The sequence below is a fragment of the Phyllostomus hastatus genome, unplaced genomic scaffold, assembly GCF_019186645.2.
Source record: "Phyllostomus hastatus isolate PE091 unplaced genomic scaffold, TTU_PhHast_1.1 phas_contig_495, whole genome shotgun sequence".
NCBI classification, from domain to species: Eukaryota; Metazoa; Chordata; class Mammalia; order Chiroptera; family Phyllostomidae; genus Phyllostomus; species Phyllostomus hastatus.
Genome location: NW_025333895.1, coordinates 4381799 through 4406535, shown reverse-complemented (window position 1 = coordinate 4406535; position 24737 = coordinate 4381799). Strand labels below are relative to the sequence as shown.

Sequence of the window (24737 nt, the reverse complement as noted above, 5' to 3'; positions counted from 1 at the left end):
GAGGGAACCAAGGTCAATGTTTTACAAAATGTTCACTCCCTCTCCACGAGAAAGTCATTCAAACCGATCATATTAGGGAAAAAAAGAAAGTGACCCCCCCCACCCCACGAGCCCACTACACACATCTATTTACTCTTTCCGAACCCAGGATCATCATGTACACGCAGCTTTGTAAGCTGCTGAGTTCACTTCGTATCGCACTGTGAGTGTTTTAATGTCCTTTGGAAACACAGCGTCTGTGGCTGTGTGCCATTCTTTAGAAGCAGCTGCCATGATTTATTTAGGCATTTCCTCAAAGTTGATTATTTTCCAGACAGCTATTATGTTTTTCTAAATCACCTGCTGGCTTTTAAAACTCCCCTTTCTATTATTTTCTTGAGCTAGATTCCTACAAGTGTGGTTACCAAGTCAAGGGGGAGAATTTGCCAATTGCTGTCCAGAAATCAGGAAACAGAGCTAGCCAGCATTGCCTTCCCTACCTCGGCCAGCATGAACATTATTTTTAGTTTTGTTTTTTTTTTTAAACTGCCAATGTGCTAGGTTCATTGATGACAGGTGCCAGTGCTAAACATTATGTAATACCACCCTCACACCCCCTGTGTGAGGACATCCATTTTATACATGAAAAAAGGGGCTCAGAGAGGACACCCCCAACCGGCCAGGGTCGCCTAGGCAGAAGGCGGTGGAGCCCCAATTCAAGCCCAGACTTCACTGCTAGCACCCAGATGCAAGCTTGGACCTGGGCGGAAGCCTAGGGGATCTTGACTCGGTTCTCCTTTCCCTGCTCACTGCCTGTCTTGGTTCTCACCCAAATGAGTTTTATAATCGGGGAGTAGGGGATGCCCTTCACAGATAAAGCCCAACTCCTCAGGCCAACCTTCAAAGCCACCATTATCCAAGGTTGCCCTTTCACCCAAAGGCGTGACCTTCCCCTGACCCTGGATTGTCCGGCGCTCGGGCCACACAGAGCCACTTTCGCGCCTCTAAATCCAGGCGGAATTAGGCACCTGTGCTGCCTCCGCCCCTAACGTCCCCCCAACCCCGCGGGGTTGCAGCAGAGCGGGTCCTGATCCTTAGGGCAGCACCTGTCACATGACTGCAGATGGCCTGACGCGGGAATCTCCGCGGTTTGAATGCGCCGGGTCGGCCTCGGGTCTGCGCGTCCCTAGCGCCACCGTGCGCCCCGCCAGCACACAGCGGGCGCTTATTGTAAAGGGAGAGAATTGCCCAGAGATGTTCACAGTTACAGACGCCTCTGAGCAACAGCAACGGGAACAGGGATTGCTATTTGGTGACCACGGACTGTTTGGCTCAGCGACTCCGTGTAGGATCGGAGGAGAGGGGTTCGGGATGCAGGATAGAGTCATAATTAAACGGAATTTCCAAGCAGGACCGGTTCAGAGTCCGGATGAATATCGCTTTTTATCATTCAACTCAGGCCTCTTCACCCGCTGCTGAGTCAAGTCAGCAACAAAACACTTTGAAATGGACCTCCCCACTTTTTTCTGGGGCACATTCTTTTGCCAGGTTGTGCGGGTCGCCGCCTCGCCGGGTCTCGGTTCCCGAGTGTCCAGCGGTCGACTGACTGCACGCCCCCTCCCACCTCAGCCCCACGCGAGCCCTCCGTATCGCGGGACAGTGGTGGCCGCGGGGAGGTCGGTTGGGGACGATCCTCCTCGAAGTCTCCCGTGATGTCCTTCCCAGGCGACAGATCCCTCCCGGCGACAGACGGATCTTGAGCTCAGAGCCGCCCATTCCTGATGCAGAGGACCGGGGTCGGAGGGTCTGCTCTGCCAAGGGCACCCTCGCAGCCCGGAGTCGCGCCCGCAGGCGCCGCGGCGCCAGGTGAGCGGGCACCGCCCCCGCAGCGTGACGTGTGCGCGGTGATGGATCTCGCCGCGCGGTCTGCAGCACCGGAACCTCCCGTCCTCCAGAGGGCGCTGGCCTGCCCGGCCTGCAGGCCGACCTGCTGAGCAGACAGGCCCAGGTGAAGCCTCAGGAGCCCGGGATCCCCGGATTCCCGGAGTCCCGGAGCGCGGAGCCGGAGCAGCCCGGCTCGCGCGCGGCCTGCTCGGCCCCCGGGGGTGACGCGACGGCGGAAGGTGTGCGGGGAGGAGGCTGTGCAGTTCCAGCGGCCGAAGCCGCGCTGAGAGGCGAGGCGCGCGGGCCGAGGACGCCTGCGGGGACGGAAGGCTTAGGGGACGCTAGAATGGAGGCTGAGGGCTTCGCGGGCAGTGGGGTTGCTGGAGGTGATGTGCAGCACTGCTGTATCTGCCCAGGAAGGGTTGGCTGAATGGCCGGGTGGGGTGGGGTGGGGTGGGGGGCGGGGCCGAGCGGGGAGCCTCGCTTCTACTGTGTTCACAGAGGAGAGGGGAAGGCTGACGACTGGGGTGGGGGTGCTGCTGTTCTTGACAGCAAATAAGCACAGGGGAGAGGGTGGGGGTATCAAAGGGGGCTGTGAGTGGGGAGGGCTGGAATGCGTGAGTGGTCGCGCAGAGAAAGGCTGCAGGGGGAAGTGGATTGGGGTCGAATGCTCCCCTTGGCAGGGTGGAGCCAGAGAGTTGGAGAGGCGGAGGGCGGGGTTGGTTGGGCCTTAAAAGGCGGGACGGTCGGAGGGATTTGAAGGAATTGGCGGAAGGTGGTTGACCTCTCTTGCTGCTGTCAGACTTGGGGGCGTAATGATGGGCTGGGGAGGAAATGTGGCATGCTCTGGGTAGGATGGGGGGCGTAAAGCTCAGCTAGCAGTATTTGAGGCCCGAGGGTTGGGGTGGGAAACCGACCACGGGACCAGGCCAGTGGCTGGTCCCGTGGTGGGGAGCCCAGCCTCACTCCCCTTCCTTCCCAGCCACCATGTTCAACCAGCTCCAGCAGCAGCAGCTCCAACAGCACCTGCAACAGCAGCAGCAGCTGCTGCAGCTCCAGCAGCTGCTCCAGCAGTCCCCGCCGCAGGCCTCGCTGCCCGTGGCCATCAGCAGGTGAGTTCCCTGCACCCCTTCATGGGTGGGGTTGGCCGGTTCCAGCCCTGCCACTCAGGTCCATGCCTTGGAGACCCCCCTTCCCAGCCCTTACTCCCAGGGGCATGCCCCAAGGGGGGCAGAGAATGGAAGTGAGGGGTCTCAAGAAAGAGGGCGGGTCTGACTCTCCCAGTAACCCTCTGACGACCTCTCTCAACACACAGGGGGCTCCCCCAGCAGCAGCCACAGCAGCAGCTTCTGAATCTCCAGGGTGCCGCCAACTCAGCCTCCCTCCTCAATGGCTGTGTGCTTCAGAGGGCTTTGCTTCTGCAGCAGTTGCAAGGTATGGCCACAGGCCCTTCTCATTCCGTCTTTGAGGCAGCTTCCCAGCAGCCCCGGCACATGGGATCTCAGCAGATCCACACAGTAACCCTGAGAGGGAGCCACTGTCAGCGTCCTAGTTTACCGGGGAGGACACCGAGGCCTCAGGAGGTGCAAGTCCCTAAGTTGCTCAGCGGGCTGCAGGTCTATCTGATCCCAGACGTGTGCCCTTGGCCATGGTGCTGGCTCAGTGCACAACACTCGGTCCACTGCAGTGACATTCAGATTCGATGAGGCACTGGATGGAGAGATCTGTTTTAACCGTCCTCCTCCCCATCCCATTGGGCAGATGAGGAAGCTGAGGTCCAGAGAAGGAAAGTCATTCGCCCTTGGTCACACAGCACCAGCAGTGTCTCAGCTAGACCAAAGCCTGGGCCTCCTGGCCCCCTGAATCTCTGAGGGGATGTCTCTCGCCCTCTGCTTTAGGCCTGTGCCCTTGCCTCAGTTTCCCCACGTGGAGAGCAGTCTCTCAGCTCTTCCTTCCAAGATGCTGCTCCTGATACTTTCCAAGATCCCCCAGCTCCTGCGGGAGTCATCCAGGGGTCCAGGGCCCAGGGCCAGCTCCTGCTCGGACCCAGCCCCTCCCACAGGATAGGGGGACTTGCTGGGCTGGGCACTGGGCTGAGGCCTTCCCAAACCCAAGTCCTTGACTCTGCTGACAACCCTAAAGGAAGGTACACTCATGATCCCATTTCACAGATGAAGAAACTGAGGCCCAGAGAGGGGTCCCGTGCCCAAGGTCGCACAGCAAGTAGGCGTTGATTAGGGGGAGAGTCAGAGCCCAGATCTTACCACGGATGGGACAGTTGGCGCCCTTCCGCCCTGCCAGGGCCGCGTGGCCGGGAATGGCCCTGGGAGCTGACTTAGAAATGACAGATAACGTTGTGCACCTGAAACCTGTGTGCTTTCATTAACCAGTGTCACCCCAACAAATTCCATGAAAAATCAACAACAATAAAATAAATGGCAGATAGATGGACGGAGAGATCAAATCACACACAGGGACCCTCCCCCCCAATCTATACATACATATTCCCGCCCCCTTTTTTCCCCATTTTAAAAGTTACACTCTTCAAAGACAGATGAGCAGAGTATTTTAGAAAGAGGATGAAAAACCCCGACACAATCGCATATAGATTCACTCACCTCCTGAAGAAAAGACACACCTGCCGAGGCTCCGGGGTATCGCGTCCCGTTTTTTTCTGGCCACCAGCTTGGGGGTTTGTATTTGACTGTGGTTCTTGGTGTCAGTGAAAGGCTGTATCTTATTCCTTTTTCACTGAATAGAAGGACATGATCATTTATCGTATAATGTGACAGTCTCTGTAAGGATTATTCTTTCTTATTTTTTAAACAGAGGTTGCACTTTTTTTAAAGATTTTATTTTATTTTTAGAGAGGGAAGGGAGGGAGAAAGAGAGAGAGAGAGAAACATCAATGTGCGGTTGCTGGGGGCCATGGCCTGCAACCCAGGCATGTGCCCTGATTGGGAATCGAACCTGCGATGCCTGGTTCGCAGCCCGCACTCAATCCACTGAGCTACGCTAGCCAGGTGTAAGGATTATTCTTTAGCAGCTGTTTAATGTGCCACTGGACGGAATGGGCCCTTGTTTACCTAAACCTTCTCAGTTTTATGTTGTTTTTCTGTTTTAAATAACACTGGGGTGACTAGCATGTTTGAGACTATTTTCTTAGAAGGAATTCCAAGAGTAGGATGGCTGGGTCGGAACGGGGGGCTGTCTCTCGGCCCTTGGTAAGTGTTGCCGAATTGCTTTCCCAAAGGACTGGACCAGTTTGCAATGTCACCAGCTACGTACGACAGTACCGGTCTCACCATGCCCACAGCACCATTGGGTATTATGCGCTTTTATATATATATGTGTGTGTATATGCATACAGCTTACTAATTCAGTTGGCAAGAAAAAGCTGTGTCCTCCATGTTTCAGCTCGCTTTCTCGGAGTGCTCGTGCAGTTTAACATTTTGTAATTGTCTGTGAAGCATTTGTATTTCCTTTTGTGACTTGTCCATGTCCTTTGTCATTTTTCTTTTGGAGTGTGCCATCTTGTGTCTCATTGGGAGAGCTGGTTGGCGTTCTCTCTCTGCGCGTAGTTGTCATAAGTTCGTGTTGCTAGAACACTGACTATACACAAGGAGCCCTTGTGTGTCTCACTGAGTCCTGGTGAAACCCTGTGAGGGAAACACTGCGTCACCCCGTGTTACAGCTGAGGGAGCCGAGCCTAAGACGCGGGGACTGACCCGCTCGGGTCCAGAGCTTGTCCCGTGGGGTCTGGGTTTGAGCCAGCTCTCACAGCGCAGCTGGCCCCTACCCTGAACCCTTGTGCTTCTCGGCCCAGCCCTGGCGCAAGAATTTGAACTGGCTTGTGTGGTTCAAACACTTTGCAAACACTGGGTTCCCTGAGTCTGATGAGGCGCCCGGCCCTAAGGAGTTTCCCCCGGGTGCTGGGCAGTGGGAAGTAGGGAAGGCAAGTGGGCAGCGGGTCAGCCACAGCTGGTTCCCAGGGTAGCTGGAGCGGGTGGGAGCGGGTCTTACTGTCCCAGGGACCAGTCATCTCGCTGGTTCTCCCCGTGGGCCCTGTGCTGGGTGTTTCACATGCTGGAAGGCGCACCCCAGAGCATGCCCGAGGGTGAGCAGTGTCCCCGGGGCACTGACCAGGGAGGCATCTGGAGAGAAAAGGCAGTGTCCTGTGCCTCGCCCGGTAGAGCAGAAAACCAGCCCCAAAGCCACTCCCCACCGAGGCCCAAAGTGGGACTAGGCTCCCAACTGTCACCTCTCCCCATTGGCGGACCTGGGGTGGGAAGAGTCCCTTCTGAAATTATCTGTGATGTTCCCATGGTGCTTTGGGGGCCTGACCCCTGACCCTAGCTTCTATCACCCAACCCTCGTTATAACCCCTCTTCTCCCATCTTCTTGCCCGCAGGTAACCTTCGCAGCTACAACCTGGCAACCCCGAACCTGACAGCCCCCAGCCTCACACCCCCACAGCTGGCCACCCCAAATCTACAGCAGTTCTTTCCTCAGGCCACTCAGCAGTCCCTGCTGGGCCCCCCTCCTGTCAGGGTCCCCCCCATACACCCCTCCAAGATCATGCTTTCAGGGCGGACCCCCCCGAAACAGGCCCGGACACCCCCCTCCACCATCCCCGATCACAAGGTGAGTGGTGGGCGGGTGGAGCAGGCGGGGCGGGGAGAGGGCTGGCCTGGGTATCGACCCAGCTCCGCGCTCTGGCTCTCACTGGGCCTCTGGGCAGGTCACACCCCTCTTTGTGCCTCAGTTTCTTCGTCTGTGAAAAGGGCAGGAGGCAGATTGGACCTGTGTAGTGTTTCCCAAAGTTCGAATATTCCCGAACCCCTGATGCGATCTTTGCTGTGTCCAGACACTACCAGTGTTATTATTTAAGATTTCTGGTTTTTTGAACAATTTGAGATGTAATTGACAGATAACACTATAAGAGTTTTAGATGTACTCTGGCAGTTCTTAAAATCAGTGCTGCCCAGCCCTGGCTGGTGTGGCTCGTTTGGTTGCAACGTCATCCCATAAACCAAGAGGTTGTGGTTCGATTCCCAGTCAGGACACATGCCTGGGGTTGCGTGTTTGATCCCTGGTTGGCCCACAACCCAGGCATGTGCCCTGATGGGGAATCGAGCCAGCAACCCTTTGGTTTGCAGGCCGGCACTCAATCCACTGAGCCACACCAGCCAGGGCCCTTGCCCTCTCTCTGAGATCCATAAACATGTCCTCGGGTAACAATTAGAAACAACAACAACAAAACGGACTGCCCAGTGGGAGAAAAATGCAGCCATACGTGCAATTTAATTTTTCTAGTAATCACATTCACCAAGTGAAATGAAACAGGTGGAATTAATTTTGTTCACCTATTTTATTTAGCCTAATATATTAAAAATTGCCACTCCCGTATTTAATCAATATAAAAAATGAACGGGACATTTTACATTCCTTTTTCTGTGCATGTGTTAAGCCTTTAAAATCTGATGTGTATTTTACATTGAAATCTCGGCTCGCCACAGTTCAAGTGCTCAAAAGCCACCCACGCGTGGCTGATGGCTCCCGTCGGGGCTGGCTTTCAGTGCATCCGCCTCTTCTCAGGTATATAGAAAGGAAACACATCACTAGCTGAAACTTTGAAACCAGCGTAAAAGGAAGGTCCCTGGGGTGAAACAGCGACAGGTCCCGAACTCGGCAGTGTGGCTGTCTGCCATTCCGAGCACCCCCGGCCCCGGCCCCTCAGGGTCGGGTGGCTGGTGAAAGCACCAGGGGGAAGGGCCCCCCCCCCGACACACACACACAAGCACAGAGACTGAAGAGCCTTCAAAGCGAACAGCGTCCTCCCTGAGACCGTCCCGTCCCTGGATATCCCGGCAGCTCCCCGCACACGCCACGCCCCTCGGAGCGTCCTGGCGCAGGGGCAGTGCCCCGCTTCCTGCCTGCTCTGGGGCAGCCCCCACCAGGGGGTGAGGCATCTCCCCCCAGAGAGGGGTCGTGGCCTCTGACCTTCCAGTGGGCCTCTCCTCGCATGGTCTCGTCTAGGACTAACCACCCCCCATTTTATATAAAGAGTTTATTTTCAGAGAGAGGGGAAGGGAGGGAGAAAGAGGGAGAGAAGCATCGATGTTTGAGAGATAGAGCGATTCTCGGTTGCTTCTCGCACGTCCCCAGCTGGGGACCTGGCCCCCAGCCTCGGCATGTGCCCTGACTGGGAATCGAACCGGTGACCTTTTAGTTTGCAGGCTGGCGCTCAATCCACTGAGCCACACCAGCCGGCCACCCCCCTCATTTTACACATGGGGAAACTGAGGCGCAGAGCGGGTGGAGGTTGCTCGGGGCTGCACAGCTGTCCGGATGGACCCAGAGCTGAGCCTCCTGACTGGAAGGCCAGGGCCCGCGCCGTGCGGGGTGAGAGCTGGGTGGTTCCCGAAGCCCAAGGAGTCCTCGTGCGGTGCATGGTCCAGCTCTTTACCGGTTCCTGGGGCTTACTAGCAGCGGGGAGGGGGCTACTCCTGGGCTTCCTGGGGAGTGGGGCTGCAAACATTGGAGCCACGCATTTAATTAGCAGACATCTGTAAGTCCCTGCAGGGCACTCAGTGGCCTGGCCCTCCTGGAGATCTTGGTCTGGGGAGGAGGGTAAGACGTTAATGCAAATAATGTTCCTACCAATTCACTAAGCACCCCAGTGGGGAAGCCCAAGGCCCTCTGGGGACCTGTGCTAGGGGTCTGGGCCCACGGTGGCATCAGGAGGGCTTCCTGCAAGAAGTACCTTTGGGGCTCTGGGGTGTGGGCCTGGCTGGGGCTTTGGGGAGCCAGAGAGAAGACCAGCATGGATGCAGAGGGGAGAGGGGGAGGGGGGAGAGCCGGGGCCGGAGGGCGGGTGTGGGGCAGAGGTCATGTGGTGTAGGAGGGAGGGTAGGTGGTGTCGGGCTCCGGGTGAACGGGTGAACGAGGGGCACTCCGGGCCTGGGAGAAGTCACAGGAGTGTTTCCGCCTGGTCCAGACGAGAGATGTGGCCGGGTTTGCATTTGAGAAGGGTCCCTCTGGCTGCTTCGTGGAGAGGGGGTGTCCGGAGACAGCTCGGTGGCCAGGAGGGGGCTTGTGTCCCCCAGAGCTGGGTTACTTAACTGTCAGGCAACCGGATGGAACTCCTGGACACGATGCCCGGGGCGTTTAAGAACATCTCTGGGCCCAGGCCCAGCCGAGGTTCCCAGGCCCCTTCGTGTCCGTGTCCATGTCCCGGGGGCTGTGGCAGCCGCTCTCAGGCGGGAGCGTACTCACAAGGGGGCGTGGTGGAGGGTGGGGACGGTTTCTGAAAGGCAGCAGGATTCTTCTTCTCAGACAACCCCCGTGGACGACAAGGCAGACCCCGCGGAGGGGTCTGAGGAAGCCTCGGAGCCCCGCGCGGACACCCCAGGTGAGGGGGGCTGCCGGCCCTTCCGGGGGGACGTGGGGTGGGCAGGTGGGTGGGGGGTGGTGATGGAGGCGGGTCTGGCAGGCGGGGGTCCTGGTGCGGGGTGAGCCCAGGCCCCATCTCCCCGAGACCGTTCGTGCCTAACCTGCCCCTGGCAGTCCCTCGTCTGCCCCTCGTCCTGGACCCAGCCTCTCCTCCCTGCCCAGATGACTTTGCCAAGGAGAGACGCACTTCAGCACCTGAGCCAGAGTCCTGTGAGGTGGCTGAGCCTCCAGCTAAAAGGTCAAAGAGGTAATTGACCCTGGACCCCTGCTCTATTCTCACTTCTGCGAAGGTGGGGGGTGGGTGTAGGTGGGGCCGGGACCATTGAGGGGAGCTGGAGCCAGGAAAGGGCCTCGGCCTCTGGCTTGGAGGGAGGTCAGACCTACCTCTGCACCTCACCTGGGGGGGCCCCAGGCCAAACAGACTCGGGTGTCTTCGCTGTGACTGAGCCACCTGGGGGCAGGTGAGGTGGCCAGGTTGGAGGGGTGACCGTGTGCGGATGTGCACCTGGGCCCTCAGGGTGGGCAGGGAGTGGGTATCCTTGGATTTATAGTAGCAAGTTGTGGGGGGGGAGGGCGGAGAGTGAGGGATCCTGCCAATTTATTTAGGGGAAACTGGGGCCCTGAGAGCCAAGGGGGCCTTGCCCAAATGCCCAGCTGGAGCTTGGTAGAGTGAGGATCGGAACCTGGGTCTTGGCCTTTCTCGGGACCCCCTTAGAGCCATCCGGAAGACGTGAGTTTGATCTCCTTTTGGTCCTTCCTAGCTCAGAGGAGCCCTCCGAGAAGGGACCCTCAGGGCAGCTGCAGGTGAAGGTCCAGCCACAGGCCCGGATGACTGCACCAAAGCAGACGCAGACGCCGGAGCTGCTGCCTGAGCCCCTGGAGGCGCGAGTGCTGCCGCGGTTCCAGCCACGGGTTCTGCAGGTGCAGGCCCCGGTGCAGCCACAGACTCAGCCACAGGTGCCGCCCGTGGACGCCCAGGTGCAGCCAAAGCTGCAGAAGCAGGCGCAGACACAGACCTCTCCAGAGCACCTAGTGGCGCAGCGGGTGCCGCCCAAGCTGCAGGAGGAGGCTGAGCCTCGGAAGCAGGTGCAGCCGCAGGTGAAGCCACAGGCGCAGCCGCAGGCACAATTACAGCCCCCTCGGCAGGCGCAGCCACAGCTGCAGAAGCAAGCACAGACGCAGACGTATCCCCAGGCCCAGGCAGGAACACAGGCACAGGCCCAGACCCTGGAGGAGCCGCCGGAGCAACCTCCAGTGCAGTTGCCAGTGCCGCCCTCGGACCAGGCCCAGGGGCAGGCCCAGACCCAGCCACAGGGGCCGGCATCGGAGCGAGCACCCGTTCTGGTTCATTCTCCCGTGCTAGAGATACCGCCCAGTACGATAGAAGCTGGAGCAGGTAAGCGAGCGCCGGTTGCCAGCTGGCCGGTGATGGGACAGCTCTGCCCAACCCCCTCTTGCCTCCCCGGCACTGTCCAGCCTGACTGAGCGCTGCCTGGGACCCAGGGGTGGGCCTAGAACCGGGCTTGGGAATGTCACACCAGCGGCCTCAAGGCCTTGGCTGTGAGCACAGCGGGTGGCCCTTTGGCCCAGGTCCCTCTGGGTCAGGCGGGAGGTGGGCCCTGGGAAACAGCATCTCTGTCATTCCAGGCCTGGAGGGGGCCTCCCCAGAGCCAGCGGGCGCCCAGGTCAGCACGGAGGAGAGCCAGGAGGAGCTGACCGGCGGCCTGGATGTGGGGGAGTGTGAGAAAAGAGCGAGAGAGATGCTCAGGGTAGGTAGAGACGCTCGTGTGGCAGCGTGAGGACCCCAGCGCCCAGCGGTCGGAGGGCCCCTTTCTGTCCCAGCCCCGCGGAGGGCCCCTCGTGTTTCCTCCCCCCGCCCCCAGGCTGTGGGCAGCACAGAGTGGGGCTGACGGTGGTCCCCCAGACTCTCATGCTGCCGTGTTGCCTCACGTGCCTTTGCTCTGACGATCTGGAGGTACTTAGGTGACGAGAGTCCCTTCCAGCCTGCTCCTCCCAAATAGAGCCCCCAGTGCCCTCGCGTGGGTGACGTTGCTCTTTGGAGAGAGGAGTGGCAGCCTGTGCTGGGGGGGGGTTGGGTCCCAGCTCTGCTGCACAGTGGATTGTGGCCATGCCCACTCCCTTCTTTGTGTCTCAGTTTCTCCATCTGTCGTGGGTGGGTGGGTGGGTGGGCTTTAGATTTAGGTGGGCCTGGGTTTGAATCCTGACTGTGGTGCCTTCTACCTGCGTGAGCTTGGGCAATCGTCTAAGAGCTCGGAGCCTCAGTTTCCCCATCTGTAAAGTGGGCTGCTGGGCCCGAGGAGACGATGCTCCTAGGTATCTGGTACTGGGGCTGGCTCGCCACAAGCACCCAGCTGGTGGTAGCTCTGCCTCTGCCCATGGTGCAGGTGTGGGGGGCCGGGGGCTCCCTGAAGGTCACCATCCTGCAGAGCAGTGACAGCCGGGCCTTTAGCACTGTGTCCGTCGCACCCGGGCCACGCTCCAGCGACTCGACCTCCGCCACCCCCGCTGCCGCCGCCAGCACGCCCTCCGAGCAGGCCCCCCAGTTCTTCTGCTACATCTGCAGGGCCAGCTGCTGCGGCCAGCAGGTGCTGCCCTCGGGGCCCTGGGCGGTGGGCAGGCTGCATGGGGAGGGTGTGGGGGGTACCCAGGTCCAGGGTGGCCTGCGTGGCCCCGTGGGGCCCCGTGAGCCCCGCCCCTGCTGGCGGCCGTGCATCTGCTCAGGACACGTTCTCTGACCCGCCCCGAGGGCAGAGCTTTCCAGTCAGGCAGAGACACTTTGAACCGGCCCTGACCAGCCGTGTAGACCTCAGAAGGTGCATTCACCCTCTGTGCCTCGGTTTCCTCATGGGTCACATGGAGAAACCTTTAGAACCCAGCACATCAGGTGGTTTTGAGGATTCAGCAACTTGACACTGAGGTCACGAGCTGCAGGCCCAGCCTCCAGTGAGCCTGGCATCAGTAACAGCGTTATACTCGTGTTATTACTATTCCTGGCGCTGTTGGTACGAGGCGGGAGGCCCCCCCCCCCCCGGGGCCCCAGCGCGGACCGCATGCCGGGGCCGAGTCCTGGCGCCCACCCCTGACCTCCTCTCTTGACCCCCTCCCGTCGCAGGAGTTCCAGGACCACATGGCGGGCGCCCAGCACCAGCAGCGGCTCGCGGAGATGCAGCACACGAGCCAGGCCTGCCTCCTGTCCCTGCTGCCCGTGCCCCGGGATGTCCTGGACAGAGAGGACGAGTGAGTGCGGGCTCTCGGAGGCCCGGTGCGGGGGGGGGGTGGGGGGGGGGTGGCAGCGGGGGCAGCCTGGCAGGCTGGGTGAGGCTGGGAGGGGCCCGCATACCCATCTGCAAGGTCTGCCTCCGTGCCAGGCATCGCCCTCCCCAGAGGCCTCTGCGCACCCGTAGCTGTGTGACCTCGGGCCTCAGTTTTCCTCATCTGTAAAACGGCCTGCCACGGGGTGTGATGCAGGAATCTGAGAACCAGGCAGCTTCGTAAGGCTCCACCCAGGCAGGAGCAGTGGGTGGTGGCACGGGGGCCGCTCCCCTGGCATTTGTGCAGACCCTCCCACGGGCATGATTTGGAGGTCCAGGTCATCCTGGGGCTTGAGGTTAGGCTCCCCTGGGTGTCCCCTTTGTGCTCATGGGCGCTTGGTCAGGCAGAAATGTCCGCCCTCCTGGAGTCGGAGACCAGCTCTGGGGGCAGGAAGGTAGAAGCGGGGGGACCTTCTGTGACCCTGCGGGCAGCCGCAGAGGCCTGCAGGGGCCAGGAGGCGTCATCCCTGAGGGAAGCAGGTCGGCGTTGGCTCAGGCCACCCCGGGGGACCTGGCCTCTGCCTCACGGGACAGCTCCCCCTCAGCCTCAGGTGTGGTTTTTCAGGAGAATCCAGAAACCCAGATTTGTATGCGAAACCTCCCAACTCCAAAATAGCTAGTTCGGAACAGAAACAGAACAAACCCTGTGGAGGCCAAAGGACACCCTTTCACGGGCTGGGCGGGCCCCGAGGCAGGGGTCAGGGACTCGGCCCTGAGCGGTCACAGAGGGTGGCAGCTTGAAGTCCCCTCTGCGGGGGAGGGCACAAGAGCCCTGAGCGATGGGGAGCACGCTCTCCGAAGGCAGCTGTGACTCCGTTCTCGGGTCTCACTTTGAGAAGCGCTTCCCCACGTGGCTTTGCAGTACGTTCTCGAGCTTAAAACCTCCCCCTGTCCCCGGCCTACCAGTCACACTTGGGTGAACTAATCATCAGCACAGGCGAAAGGTGACTCACAAGGATGTTTCTTGCAAAGTTAATGTAATGCCGAAACAATTTAATTGGAAATGATCTAAAACATCCGAAACTAGTGGATTAGTTAGATCGGTTGAGGCTCTCGTCCACGTGGCGGAACAACCGATGCGTGGGACAGCGGTGGGCATGCGTGATAAGCAGAACACGCACACGACGCAGCGCCCCGTTGGAACAGGGTTCCAGGCTGCATTTGCAGAATGAACGTGATGCTGTCAAAACTGACCTCGTGACCCAAGGACACTGGGCGGATGTAGCCCAGGCTCGTAACAAGCTTCAGGGGGACGGGATCCCTGGCGTTGTCTCCTGTGGACAGTCCCCCCGAGTCCCGACCCGGCCCCCCGAGGCCAGGCAGACCTGGCGGTGCTTCAGATCAGCTGCCTGCCCCCCCTTCCCTCATCCGACACTCAGGATGGGGCCAGGCCCCGGGGATTCTGGGGTGGAGTCCTGGCCCCCCCTCCCGGAGCTCCCCACAGCCCAGGGCGGGTGGAGCAGGGATTTGGCCCTTACAAGTCGCTGTGAACAATGCCGTGGCCGTGGCACTTTGGAGCCGCAGACGGGGCCCAGCCTCCTTGGATGGGGACGGGTCCGGGAATGGGGCGAGGGGCCAGAACAGCTCTGGGAAGCACGGGGCATTTAAACTGGAGGGTAAAGTTGTTTTCAAGGCCAGATGGTCTCGGTCGTGTCACTGTCCTGGTGACCCTCTGGCATCCTAAATGCTTCTAAGTCTCATTTCTCCCCCAAGCCTCCTTGGTTATTTTTTTTTTAATTTTCTTTAAAGATTTTATTTTTATTTATTTTTAGACAGAGAGGAAGGGAGGGAGAAAGAAAGGGAGAGAAACATCAGTGTGTGGTTGCCTCTTGTGCGCCCCCTGCTGGGGACCTGGCCTGCAACCCAGGCACGTGCCCTGATGGGGAATCGAACCAGCGACCCTTTGGTTCGCAGTCCGCGCTCAATCCTCTGAGCCACACGAGCCAGGGCTGCTTGGTTATTCTTATGTAAGTATTCTTCCAGATGAAGCTCAGACCCATTTTATTAAGTTTCCTAAAAAGATCCTGTTGGGATAGCACTCCATTGTTGGAGCATCTGGGGGAGTCGCTGTCTTTCCGAGAACATAGTGTCACATGGTGCGACGCTTGTGTCGTCTGTCGTCACTCAGGGACCCTCCCCTGAGGCGCTGGTGCAACACCTGCCAGGTCTACTACATGGGGGACCTGATCCAGCATCGCAGGACACAGGACCACAAGGTACAAGGCCCGCGTGCCTTGAGGGCCCCCACGGGGGCTGTCTCCGAGCCGAGGGCTGGGGAGGGCGAGCCCAGGGTGGGAACGCAAAGTCAGCGCTAGCCCTGGCGTCTGCGCGTGCAGCTTCTCCGTGCGTCAGCCCCGCTTCCTCTTTGGGCTTCCGCCTCCCCAGCTCTCCAGTGTGGGCCAGGCGCCATCTACCCTGCCATTCGGCCACCGGGGCTCTCGGGGCGCCCCTTGGCCGTTGTCCTCTCCCAGTCTTCCCTCTGTTGCCATCTGCCGTCCCATGTCGGAGCCAGCGGCACAGGGAGGGGACGTGTTTGCCCGTGTTCTGGTGCAGGAGCGGAGAGCAGCCTGCTGATTACAGATGTGGCCTGCAGGGGGCAGGCGAGGCCTCCCTGGGTCCCGCCTGGCTGCACCCGGGACACTGCCCGCCGCCCACTTGGCCTGCCCTCCTTTCCCCAGATCGCCAAACAGTCCCTGCGACCTTTCTGCACCGTTTGCAGCCGCTACTTCAAGACACCCCGCAAGTTCGTGGAGCACGTGAAGTCCCAGGGACACAAGGACAAAGCCAAGGAGGTAACCGCAGCTCCCTCGGAGGACCTGGGCCCAGCGGCACTGAGTTGTGGCCAAGGCCACACGGCAGGTTGAGATGCGTCCCGGCCCTAATGCAGAGCAGGAACCGGGACTCCTGGGGCCGTGGGGCGGATGACGGGCAGCACCTCGGGTGCCCAGAGCTGACCCGAGCCCTGGCCTGCTCCCCTGGGCAGCTGAAGATGTTCGAGAAGGAGGTGACCGGTCAGGATGAGGATCACTTCATCACAGTGGATGCCGTGGGCTGCTTTGAGGACGACGAAGACGAGGAAGATGATGATAATGAAGAAGAAGAAGAAGAAGAGATCGAGGTCGAGGAGGAGCTCTGCCAGCAGGTGCTTGGGGGGAGGCGGGGGTTGGGAGGCAGGGCCCCAAGCCCAGGAGGGACCTCGCCCCACCTCCCAGGGGCCAGGAGGCACTCGCTCCGACTTGGTAACAACATAACTATATTCTCCGTGACTATGTAACTACGTATCACCATGACTACAGGGTGGCAGCAGGAAATAAGCGAGGGCCTTGAAGCATGGCTGAAACTGACCTGCGTCAAAGAAGGGAAAGGGCATCCTAGGCCCAGGGAACAGCATCGGTGAAGGCCCGGGTGGGGGAACCACGTGGGGCACCCAGCCCAGGAAACGTCAGCGCGAGGTGCTGCTGAGGGTGATAGCTAGCTAGAGCAGTCAACGGTTTCCGAGCACCTACTGTATACCAGGCGCGTACCAAGCACTTTCCTGGCGGAATCTCACAGGCTCGGATGCCGGGCTGTGTTTGGAACGCCCCTGCTGCTTTGCCTCCCGTGAGCAAGGGGCTGGAGAAACGTGGATTCTTTTCAGTTTAACGAATGTTTCCAGAGCCCCCGTCGTGGGCCAGGCCCTGGTGCTGGATGGACACCAGGGATGCGTGGGGCCCGAGGCCTGGCCCCTGCCCTCGTAGCCCTCACCCATTAAGACGGGGCAGCAGAGGGACTGTGGGTGGGGGGTTGCCAGGGTGGCTTCCAGCCCTGAGCAGGTTAGGGTGCAGCTGGCTTTGCTACTCAGGGTCAGTCTCGGTGTCCCAGGTGAGCCCCTGCCATCGCCGAACCAGCCGCCTCTGCTCAGAAGCCATGGGCCCAGCTCAGGCTGTGAGGAAGGGTCACAGCCAGGGTGGCAAACGGGAATGGCTGTCACTCCCAGGAGCCACCTTTATTTGCCTGGTGTGTGGGGGAAGGCACTGCCAGGCATGGCGATGCTGGCGTGGCTGGAGCCGGATGGCCTCATCCGGAAGGGGCTTATGTCCAGCAGGGGAGACAAGGGGTGCTAGATCACCTGACACCATCCCCTGACACCAGGTCACTGTGGCGTCAGGTAGGAACTCAGGGAGCTGGCAGGGGCCCCACGGTTAAGAGTGAAAGCGGGCCCTGGAGCCCCCCCTGGGGTTTGCTACCTTGCTCCTTCCTGAGCTGGCTGTACGGCACGGGACTGGTGAGTTAATGCGCCTGGGCCTCACTTTCCGCTTACGGAAAACCCGTGAACCACAGACGGCTGTGAGGATTCAAGGGGGTGACGTGTGTGATGTGTTGGGCATACCCAGCATGGATTACGGCCACTGAGGTGGGCAGGAGGGCTTCCTGGAAGAAGGGACTGAGTGAGCTGAGCCTACAACGTATAGATTGGGAAGGGTGCTCTGGGAGGCAGGTACGGCATGTGCAAAGGCTCGGCGAATGCCACCCACAACCTCCCCAAAGTCGGGTCTGTGTTCAAGAGCGCGGGTGCGTTCCAGCGCCCCCCCCCCACCCACATTCAGGGGCGGGAAGTTCTGGGGGAAGCCAGATCTGAGGCCCCGCTTGCATGTCTCCAGGTGAGGCCCAAAGGTGTATCCACAGAGGAGTGGAAAGACTCGGAGACCTACAGCCCCAACACTGCGTATGGTAAGACCCCAGCTCTGGTCCCAGACTCAGGTGACCCCCCAGGTCCCGGCCAGACAGCCTACCCACTCTCAGCACAGGCAGACCCATTCACTGTTGGGGCTGCCTCCACACTGCCTTCCCCAGTGGCTGCCCAGTCTGCGTTGCCACCCACAGGGCAAGAGGGTCCCCTTTCCCTGCGTCCTCCCCAGCCCTTGCTGTGTGTCGATTTGCAGACGATAGCCATGCTGACGGGGCTGAGACGACACCTCGAGGTGGGGGGACAAAAGGGGGTGGCGCGCCCGGCGGGCCTGGGGGAATGCGAGCGTGCAGACCCTGCTGTCCCACAGGCGTGGACTTCATGGTGCCCGTCGTGGGCTACGTCTGCCGCGTCTGCCACAAGTTCTACCACAGCAGCTCGGAGGCGAAGATCTCCCACTGCAAGTCCTTGGCCCACTTCGAGAACCTGCAGGTGAGCCGGGCCTCCTGCCCGGGACTCTGCCCCATCCAAAATAACGGGGGGTGACAGCCAGTGGCCACCTCCCTCCCGTGCTGGACATCAGTCCTCAGGCACACGCCCCAGCAGAGAGGCCCTGCCCACAAAGGGGGATGATAAAATCAGGGTGGGACTGGGCTCTTTCTGTTCTTTCTGGGGGGTAGGGGGGTGCAGTCCTGAGGGGCCAGGCCATGCTGCAGAGTTCTGGCCCCGGGAGGCGGAGTCCAGTGCTGTCTCAGCCGGGTTGGGGGAACAGCTGCCAGCCAGGGTGCATCAGGGAGGGAGCCCTGCCTCACCTGCGCCCTCTGTGTCCAGAAATACAAGAAGACCAAGAACCCCAGCCCCGCCACCAGGCCCGTGAGCCGCCGGTGCGCCATCACTGCCCGGAATGCCCTGACGGCTCTGTTCACCTCCAGCGGCCGCTCACACCCCCAGCCCGGCCTCCAGGACGCAGCCAAGGGCCCCAGCAAGGTGAAGGCCCAGCCTCCCCAGCCCCCACCGTTTCGGCGCTCAGCCCGGCTCAAAACCTGATAGGAGAAGCTCCCCACGCCCACCTGGTCTGGGTCCAGATGGACGCTGTTTAGAGCCTGCGTGGAAACCATGACCCGGCATTTTTACTCAGAACCCAATAAAAGAAGGTAGTTTGGCTGCCTAGTCCCCACCAGCACTTCTGTCTAGGCGGACAGGGGGAGGGGAGCAGCCCAGCCAGCCTTAGCCCGCGCCCAGCCTCTCCGGCACCGTGTGGGGCCAAACCGGACAGACAGCCGGACCGGTTCCCCAACCAGGGACTCTGGGATCGCACGGCACTTCGCCCCTCCGAGCCTCAGCTTCCCTCTTAATAATGTATCAGGGTTAGGAAAGTACCTTCAAATAAGATCTCATTTAATCTTCACAGCGACTCTAGGAGGGAGGTCTTGGTACCCCCCGATTCCAGATGAAGAAACTGAGGCCTAGCCAGGTCAGGATTTGATCCCGGCCTGAGCTCTGGACCCCCGTGCTAACCTCTCCAGCTGGATCCTGTGGAAGGTCACGTGCAAGAAGGGCTGCACCTCTTGCCTGGCTGCACCTCTTGCCTGGCTGCTCCTCTGCTCCTGAGTTTACGGGGCTCCAGCGGGGACTCCGCCCTTCCGGTCAGGTGACCCAGGACGAAGCATCAGTGGGCGGGGCCTCAGCCGAGTTGAATGTTTAGTTCCGCTGTTTCCCCATTTGGGAAGGACCCCTACAGATCCATAGTCAGACCAACCAAGGGGGACTGAGGCCAAGAGCAGGAGGGTGGTGCCCGAGGCTGCACAGCATGTCTTGGTGTCTTAGGGAAAGGCCCTGGCCCCCAGAGAAGCTAAGCGCAGCACACAGGGTCGCACAGCATGCCTGATGTTGTCTCAGCCTGGCTGGGGGAGCCGCTGCTGGCCAGGAGTGTACCAGGTGGGGAGGAAGCCCCGACCTTACCTGCACCCTCTGTGTCCAGAAATAAAGAAGGCAAGAACCCCATCCCCACCTCCACGCCCGTGAGCAGCCGGTGCGTGAGCAGCACCGGGAACACCCTGACCGCCCCGGGCACCTCTGCCAGCCACTGGGGTTCCCGCCCCAGGACACAAAGGCGCAGCAGTGTCGGAGACCAGTTTAATACGGACACTCAAGGCCTGGGCAGAGTGGAGAGTGTCCAGGAGTTGGGCAGGCAGGCAAGGGGTGGCGGGCCCACGCCTGGCCCCAGGAGGGAAGGCTGGGCGGTGGGGGTCGGCGCAGACACGCCAAGGGGAGTCCCTGAAGAGTGGCTCAGGCAGTCAGGGCCACAAGGGGACCTGTAGGCCAGCCCTGGAGAAGGTGTCTAAGTCAGGCGGTGAGCGCCCAGGCTAGAGCTCAGCCCAGGGACGCAGGGCCGGGGCTTGGCTCGGGGCTCCTGGAGCCTAAGGGCTGGCATCGCTGGGGGCCTCCCCCAGCTGCTGCTGGAACTCCAGGCGCGTCTGCCGGTTGGACTCCAGCAGCTCCTGGAGGCGGGCGTGGAGGTGGTCGTTCTTCTCTTCCAGGTGGTCCAGACAGGAGTTGATCTGGTCCAGCATGGAGTTGATGGCAGCGTATTCTGGAAGGAAGGGGGAAGACAGACAAGATCCGGGGTCTCCCCAGGGCTTACAGACACCCCTCATCCCCAACCATCATCCCCTGGCCTTCTACTCCTTCCTGGGCCTCAGTGTCTCCACCTGGAAAGTGGGTGGATACAGAAAGAAGGCAGGATTTAGAGAAATAATACCTTAGCTCCCCGTCCTGTTTTCCAGGGTTAGGGTGGTCAGCGGGCGGTGAGCCCGGGTCCTGCATGGGAAGTCCTGCCAATCCGCTTTCCACGTCCTTCGTCTGCCCACAGGCCACAGCCCACATTCCTAAGTGAGGCCGCTCAGGCCTCTGTCCAGGCCCACCCATCTTCCCAGCTCCCCCATGGCCTTTGCCCTCAGGATCAAAGCACCCAGAAGACTCCAAGACCCCACTCTCCTCTCCGGCCCCACCTCCCATGCCTTTCCCTTTCCTCTCTCGCATCTGCCTCTGCCCACCTCAGGCCCCCTTGAACGTGCCGTTGACTGTGCCTGCAATGTGCCGTGTCCTCCTCCTGTCTTTCCTCCCTCCTCTCCTGGATGAGTCCTGTTCCTCAAGTCTCAGCGTGGATGCACGCAGGGAGCCCTCCCAACACCCCAGGCTGGATCGGGCCCCTGTGCCAGATCCCCCTCCTCACACCTCCACGGCCGCACCTCCAGACCGACTGATGCGGTTACCTGCGTGCTGGTCTGTCCTCCCTACCAGGCTACAGAGCTCCGTGAGCGGAGGCGTGGCCTTGTGCTCACTGCTGTTTCCCCGAGGCCCTCACTGTCACACAATAAGCATTTGTTGAGTGAGTGAGTGAATGAATGAATGAATGAATGAATGAATAGGTGAGTGAATGAAGCCTCTAACTTGTCAGCCTTTTTGCCTTTGCTCAACTATCCCTGCCACCCAAAACGCCTCAACCGCAACAGCTGTTTGAAGACCAATTCAAAACCCCTCTTTTGAGAAGCCTTCCCCGGTCTCCACCAGAAACCATCACTCCCTCCTCCACAGCCACTCTCAGCAACACAGCGTCCCTTAGGACCCAAGGGCTGAGCCCATGCCCGCTGCAGGCGGGAGTTCTGAGCCAGTCCGTGACTCAGACACACTGTGTTGCCAGCTTGGGACGAAGGGGAAGGAGCCGGCAGTGTTTGGAATAGGCTAAAGCTGGAGGGTGTCTGGGATGTGCATGCAAATGTGTCTGCATTCTGGAGGGAGAGCACGCATCACACCTTGCAGAGGCCAGGGTCCTGGAGAGTGTCTGCTGGGTTTTACAATCTATCATTTTGTGGCACAGATGGGGAAACTGAGGCCCAGGAAGGAAGGGACTCGTCCAGGGCCCGCCAGCTGGTTGGTGGCAAAGTCGTCAAGATTCAGACTTGGGAAGCAGGGCACGGGAGCTTCAGCCCCTGCTCCGTTCCATCCCAAGAAGCTACTGCACCTTTCTGGAAAAGGGAGTAACTGGGCCGCTGTGAGGAGTCAAAGATGTGAAGAGCTCGGATAGGGCCCAGCTGCAGCAAGTATGTGGTCCATGTTGTCAGCACCTCACAATCTGTGTCACGAGACACGGCCAGGAGGAGGACGGGGCAGCGGCGTCTCCACATCACTGGGGCCAGGCGTTTTCTGTGTCAAGGGCACTTCCCAGTCCTGAGCCTTCGCCTCCCTCCTCCCACTGCGCTAAGTCCTGTGCATCTGCCAGGGGCCGCTCGCTGTGACTCCGGGGAGGCCCTTCCTGGTGCCGCTTTGCACCCGTCTGGCCGCTGCTCGCCGGCAGTGTCCAGGGCAAAGCGACCAGCCCACCACTTTCCCCGGCGGGAGGACTTCTACCTCTATTAAACGCAGCCCTTCGTGGATGTTAAGTGTTCCAAAACCACTGTGGTGATTAGTGCACACTCTGGATATGCCGAAACGCGCTGAACTGTACAGTTTAAATGGATGAGTTGTCTAGTATGTGAATTATAGCTCAATAAAACTGTTACCAAAACGAAACACAAAGCTCTATACCCCATATTTACTAAGTCCTGCTCTCTAAGTCAATACAGCAATATTTATTACACTAAAGGGAATAATGATAACCACTTACTGAACCCTTGCATCTTGGGACCTACTAAATATTTTCCATTCATCTTCCCATTTAATCCTGACACATCTCAGTGAACAGGGCATTAATCATTTTACAGACGGGGAAACGGGCTCCAGAGGGTGAGAAGGGAGTCGATCGTTCTCTCTCCACACCTCACTTCCCACCCACCGCAGTGCTGGGCGCGCAACAGGCTGCTGTATAAGCTTGTCGCATTCGCCAGGGCTCCAGGCCCCACCAGAAAGGGTGGCTGAGATGCTGACTCAGCAAGGGCGAGGGCGCGCGCGCGCGCGCGCGGGCACTCTTACCCGGGCAGCCCTAGAGCCAAGTAGGTCCACCGGCCCCGCCCCCTCAGGAGCCTACGTCCTTACAAGGGCCCGACGAAGTGGCTGGAGCAAATCCCAAGGGCGAGTGTCCCTGAAGCGGCCTCAGTTTCCCCATCCGTAAACCGTGGCCGGATGCCCACAGTTCTCAAATGTTGCAGTTTCCAGGGACGCACTCGCAGGTGCTCGTCCTAAATTCCGAGACGGCACCGGCAGCTGCAACCTCGCCTACCCCAGGGGCGAGGGGTAGGAGGGCTCCTTCCTTCCAAACCCTTGTCCGGGCCCTGATCCCCCTTCCCAGGAAGGTACCCCTGAGAAAGCAAAGGTCGCTTCTGCCCTCCCCCCCCGCCCCCGAGTCACCTGCTTCCCCGAAGCCGTCATCCTCGCCTTCCGCGTCCGCCTCCACCGGCATGCCCAGGTCCCCGTTGGGGCCCGACATTGCAGGCTCGGGCTCCGCAGGGGCCGCAAGGCGCGGAAACGAGGCGACCGTCACGCCACTAGCCTGTGCGGGGCGTACAGTGGAGGCGGTGGATAGAACGCAGGGCCGGAAGGGTGGGACCGCGCGGATTAACGCAACCCTAGGCTGGACAGCGGGGCCCCGCCCCCAAAGCCTCTCGGCCGGAGCTCCGCCCCAGCCTCGCCCCGCCCACAACCAGAAACCCCGCCCCTGCTCGCCGTCAGACCCCGCCCGCACGCGCCGAGTCCCGCCCCCACAGTCAGGCTCAATTCTCTCTTGAGAGGCTGTGCTCTCCCCTGGCTGCCCGCCGAGGAGCCTAGGTGGCGGAGGCTCCCTTGAGCGAGCTGAGCAGAGGAGCAGGGGCAGCCTGTGACACCCCCTAGTCTCTACCCCCATCTGTCCCCGTTTTGCCCAGTCCTGCCGCTGGAGACCTGCGGGTGGGCCAGCCCGCGCCTCCGCGTGAGTGAAATCTGAGACTGGAGCCCTGGCTGGCGTAGCTCAGTGGATTGAGCGCGGGCTGCGAACCAAAGCATCGCAGGTTCGACTCCCAGTCAGGGCACATTCCTGGGTTGCAGGCCACGGCCCTCAGCAACCGCACATTGATGTTTCTCTCTCTCTCTCTCTCTCTCTCTCTTTCTCCCTCCCTTCCCTCTCTGAAAATAAATAAATTAAATCTTTAAAAAAAAATCTGAGACTCAAGGTTTCTAAAGACCCTGTATGGCTTCCGGACCATTTTCGTTCACAGCCTCCGTGCGAGTCACGTTCTGTGCGGCAGAGGGCTGCGAATGGCTGCCGGTCAAGGAAAGCTGCGGGATAAGGTCGGCCCAGCTGCCCTCATCCCCCACCCCTTTTACTAGCCGGGGAAAGGAGGCCTGCCCGAAGTCACCCAGCCGGCAAGTGTCGCTCCTGAGCTGGGCCCAGGGGTGTGAGCTCCGGGGCTCCAGCTGAGAGTGAGGCTCCTGTCCCAGGAGAGGAGGGCTCCTGTGGCTGTTGCCACCAGCAGGCCCCGTGGCTGCGGCAGCCTGGTCCCAGCCTCATGCTGGTTGTTAAGGCCAACCCCAGGAGAGCAGTGAGGCCCCATTATGCTTCTTAACTGTGACAGCCGGGAGGGATCTTCTCTGTCCCAGAAGCTGTCCCACTGTTTCACCTGAGGAAGGGGGGGTCCACAGCCTGTAATCGGGGCCACCGCTGACTCGCATATGGGCAGTGCTACTGCCGCCTCTCTGAAGCAGATTGAGTGCAGGTGAGGCCTCAGCCGAACCAGTGCCTGAAGAGTTTTTGTGACTGGTCCCTCACTCAGGTCAGCTGACCCCCTGACTATAAGGTGTGGGCATCCTTCCTCCAGTCCTCCAATCAGCCGCCCCCCACCCAAGCCTCCACTCCTCCCCACATGGGCCCACCGCGCCCTCACAGTCCCCTCAGAGATGCCTGTGCCCACAGATGGAGCAGGTGGCAGAGGGCACCTGGGCCGTTCCTGAAGGGGATGGATCTCTGGCTCTGAGAGGGTGCTGGGGGGCACCTAGGGGCAGCTGGGTGCTCATACGGGTGGACGTGTGCATCACGCCTCTCTGTGCCGGTTCCCTGCGTGCACGCTTGCGTCCACCCGCTGTGTCTGTGTGTCTGTGTGAGCCTTGGCATGTTTCTGGGAGTCTGTGTGTCTCCCTGAGGGTCTGCTGCCCATCCTGAGTCTGCATGTTTGTCCCCTGGTCTCTGGCCTCTGACCTTGCAAGGGGAGAAGAGGCCAGAGAGGGGTTCCTGTATGTGATACAGACGCAGACGCTGCAGCCCGTGGGTGGACAGGAGCTTGTCAGGCCCCAGACACAGACCCGGCAAAGGGGTGGTGCGGGCCTGGCGCCCTCAAGCCTGCTGGAATCTGGATCCCCAGCAGCATGCGCCCCTCTTCGCCTCCCCCAGCCTGTCCCTGATGGTCTGAGAGGTCATCACAGAGGTGTGGGTGAGGGACAGTGCTCTGAATGGG

General features: G+C 60.3%; 2 protein-coding genes across 8 annotated transcripts; one reads left to right on the top strand and one right to left on the bottom strand.

Moving 5' to 3' along the window:
- The first annotated feature begins 1939 nt into the window (after window positions 1–1939).
- Window positions 1940–18859, top strand: CIZ1 (CDKN1A interacting zinc finger protein 1). Of its 7 annotated transcripts, none has more exons than XM_045846017.1 (18): window positions 1940–2102; window positions 2846–2975; window positions 3179–3297; window positions 5117–5188; window positions 6275–6507; window positions 9187–9277; window positions 9433–9565; window positions 10080–10714; window positions 10966–11087; window positions 11724–11924; window positions 12452–12576; window positions 14779–14866; window positions 15329–15442; window positions 15634–15792; window positions 17291–17360; window positions 17687–17808; window positions 18148–18303; window positions 18728–18859. In XM_045846017.1, exons 2-18 carry the CDS (start codon window positions 2851–2853, stop codon window positions 18734–18736), a joined length of 2574 nt encoding a protein of 857 aa, XP_045701973.1. In that variant the 5' UTR covers window positions 1940–2102; window positions 2846–2850; the 3' UTR covers window positions 18737–18859. The 7 variants fall into 7 exon arrangements, with proteins under 7 accessions (XP_045701973.1, XP_045701974.1, XP_045701971.1 ...); XM_045846018.1 differs by having other exon boundaries at window positions 9202–9277; window positions 9481–9565; window positions 18148–18470; window positions 18728–18791; XM_045846015.1 differs by having other exon boundaries at window positions 9202–9277; window positions 18148–18470; window positions 18728–18791.
- Window positions 18694–22888, bottom strand: BBLN (bublin coiled coil protein). The gene is made up of 2 exons (XM_045846022.1): window positions 22663–22888; window positions 18694–19909 (listed from the first exon to the last, which is right to left on the bottom strand). Exons 1-2 carry the CDS (start codon window positions 22739–22741, stop codon window positions 19737–19739), a joined length of 252 nt encoding a protein of 83 aa, XP_045701978.1. The 5' UTR covers window positions 22742–22888; the 3' UTR covers window positions 18694–19736.
- Between the last annotated feature and the right edge of the window lie 1849 nt (window positions 22889–24737).

Excerpts from the sequence above, each read along its gene's own strand:
- CIZ1 (XM_045846014.1), top strand. The coding sequence starts at position 2,851 with ATGTTCAACCAGCTCCAGCAGCAGCAGCTCCAACAGCACCTGCAACAG. Across the intron at positions 15,793-17,290 it reads AGGAGGAGCTCTGCCAGCAG|GTGAGGCCCAAAGGTGTATC; the intron begins GTGCTTGGGGGG and ends GCATGTCTCCAG. Across the intron at positions 17,809-18,147 it reads CCCACTTCGAGAACCTGCAG|AAATACAAGAAGACCAAGAA; the intron begins GTGAGCCGGGCC and ends CTCTGTGTCCAG.
- BBLN (XM_045846022.1), bottom strand. The coding sequence starts at position 22,741 with ATGTCGGGCCCCAACGGGGACCTGGGCATGCCGGTGGAGGCGGACGCG. Across the intron at positions 19,910-22,662 it reads TGACGGCTTCGGGGAAGCAG|AATACGCTGCCATCAACTCC; the intron begins GTGACTCGGGGG and ends CCTTCCTTCCAG.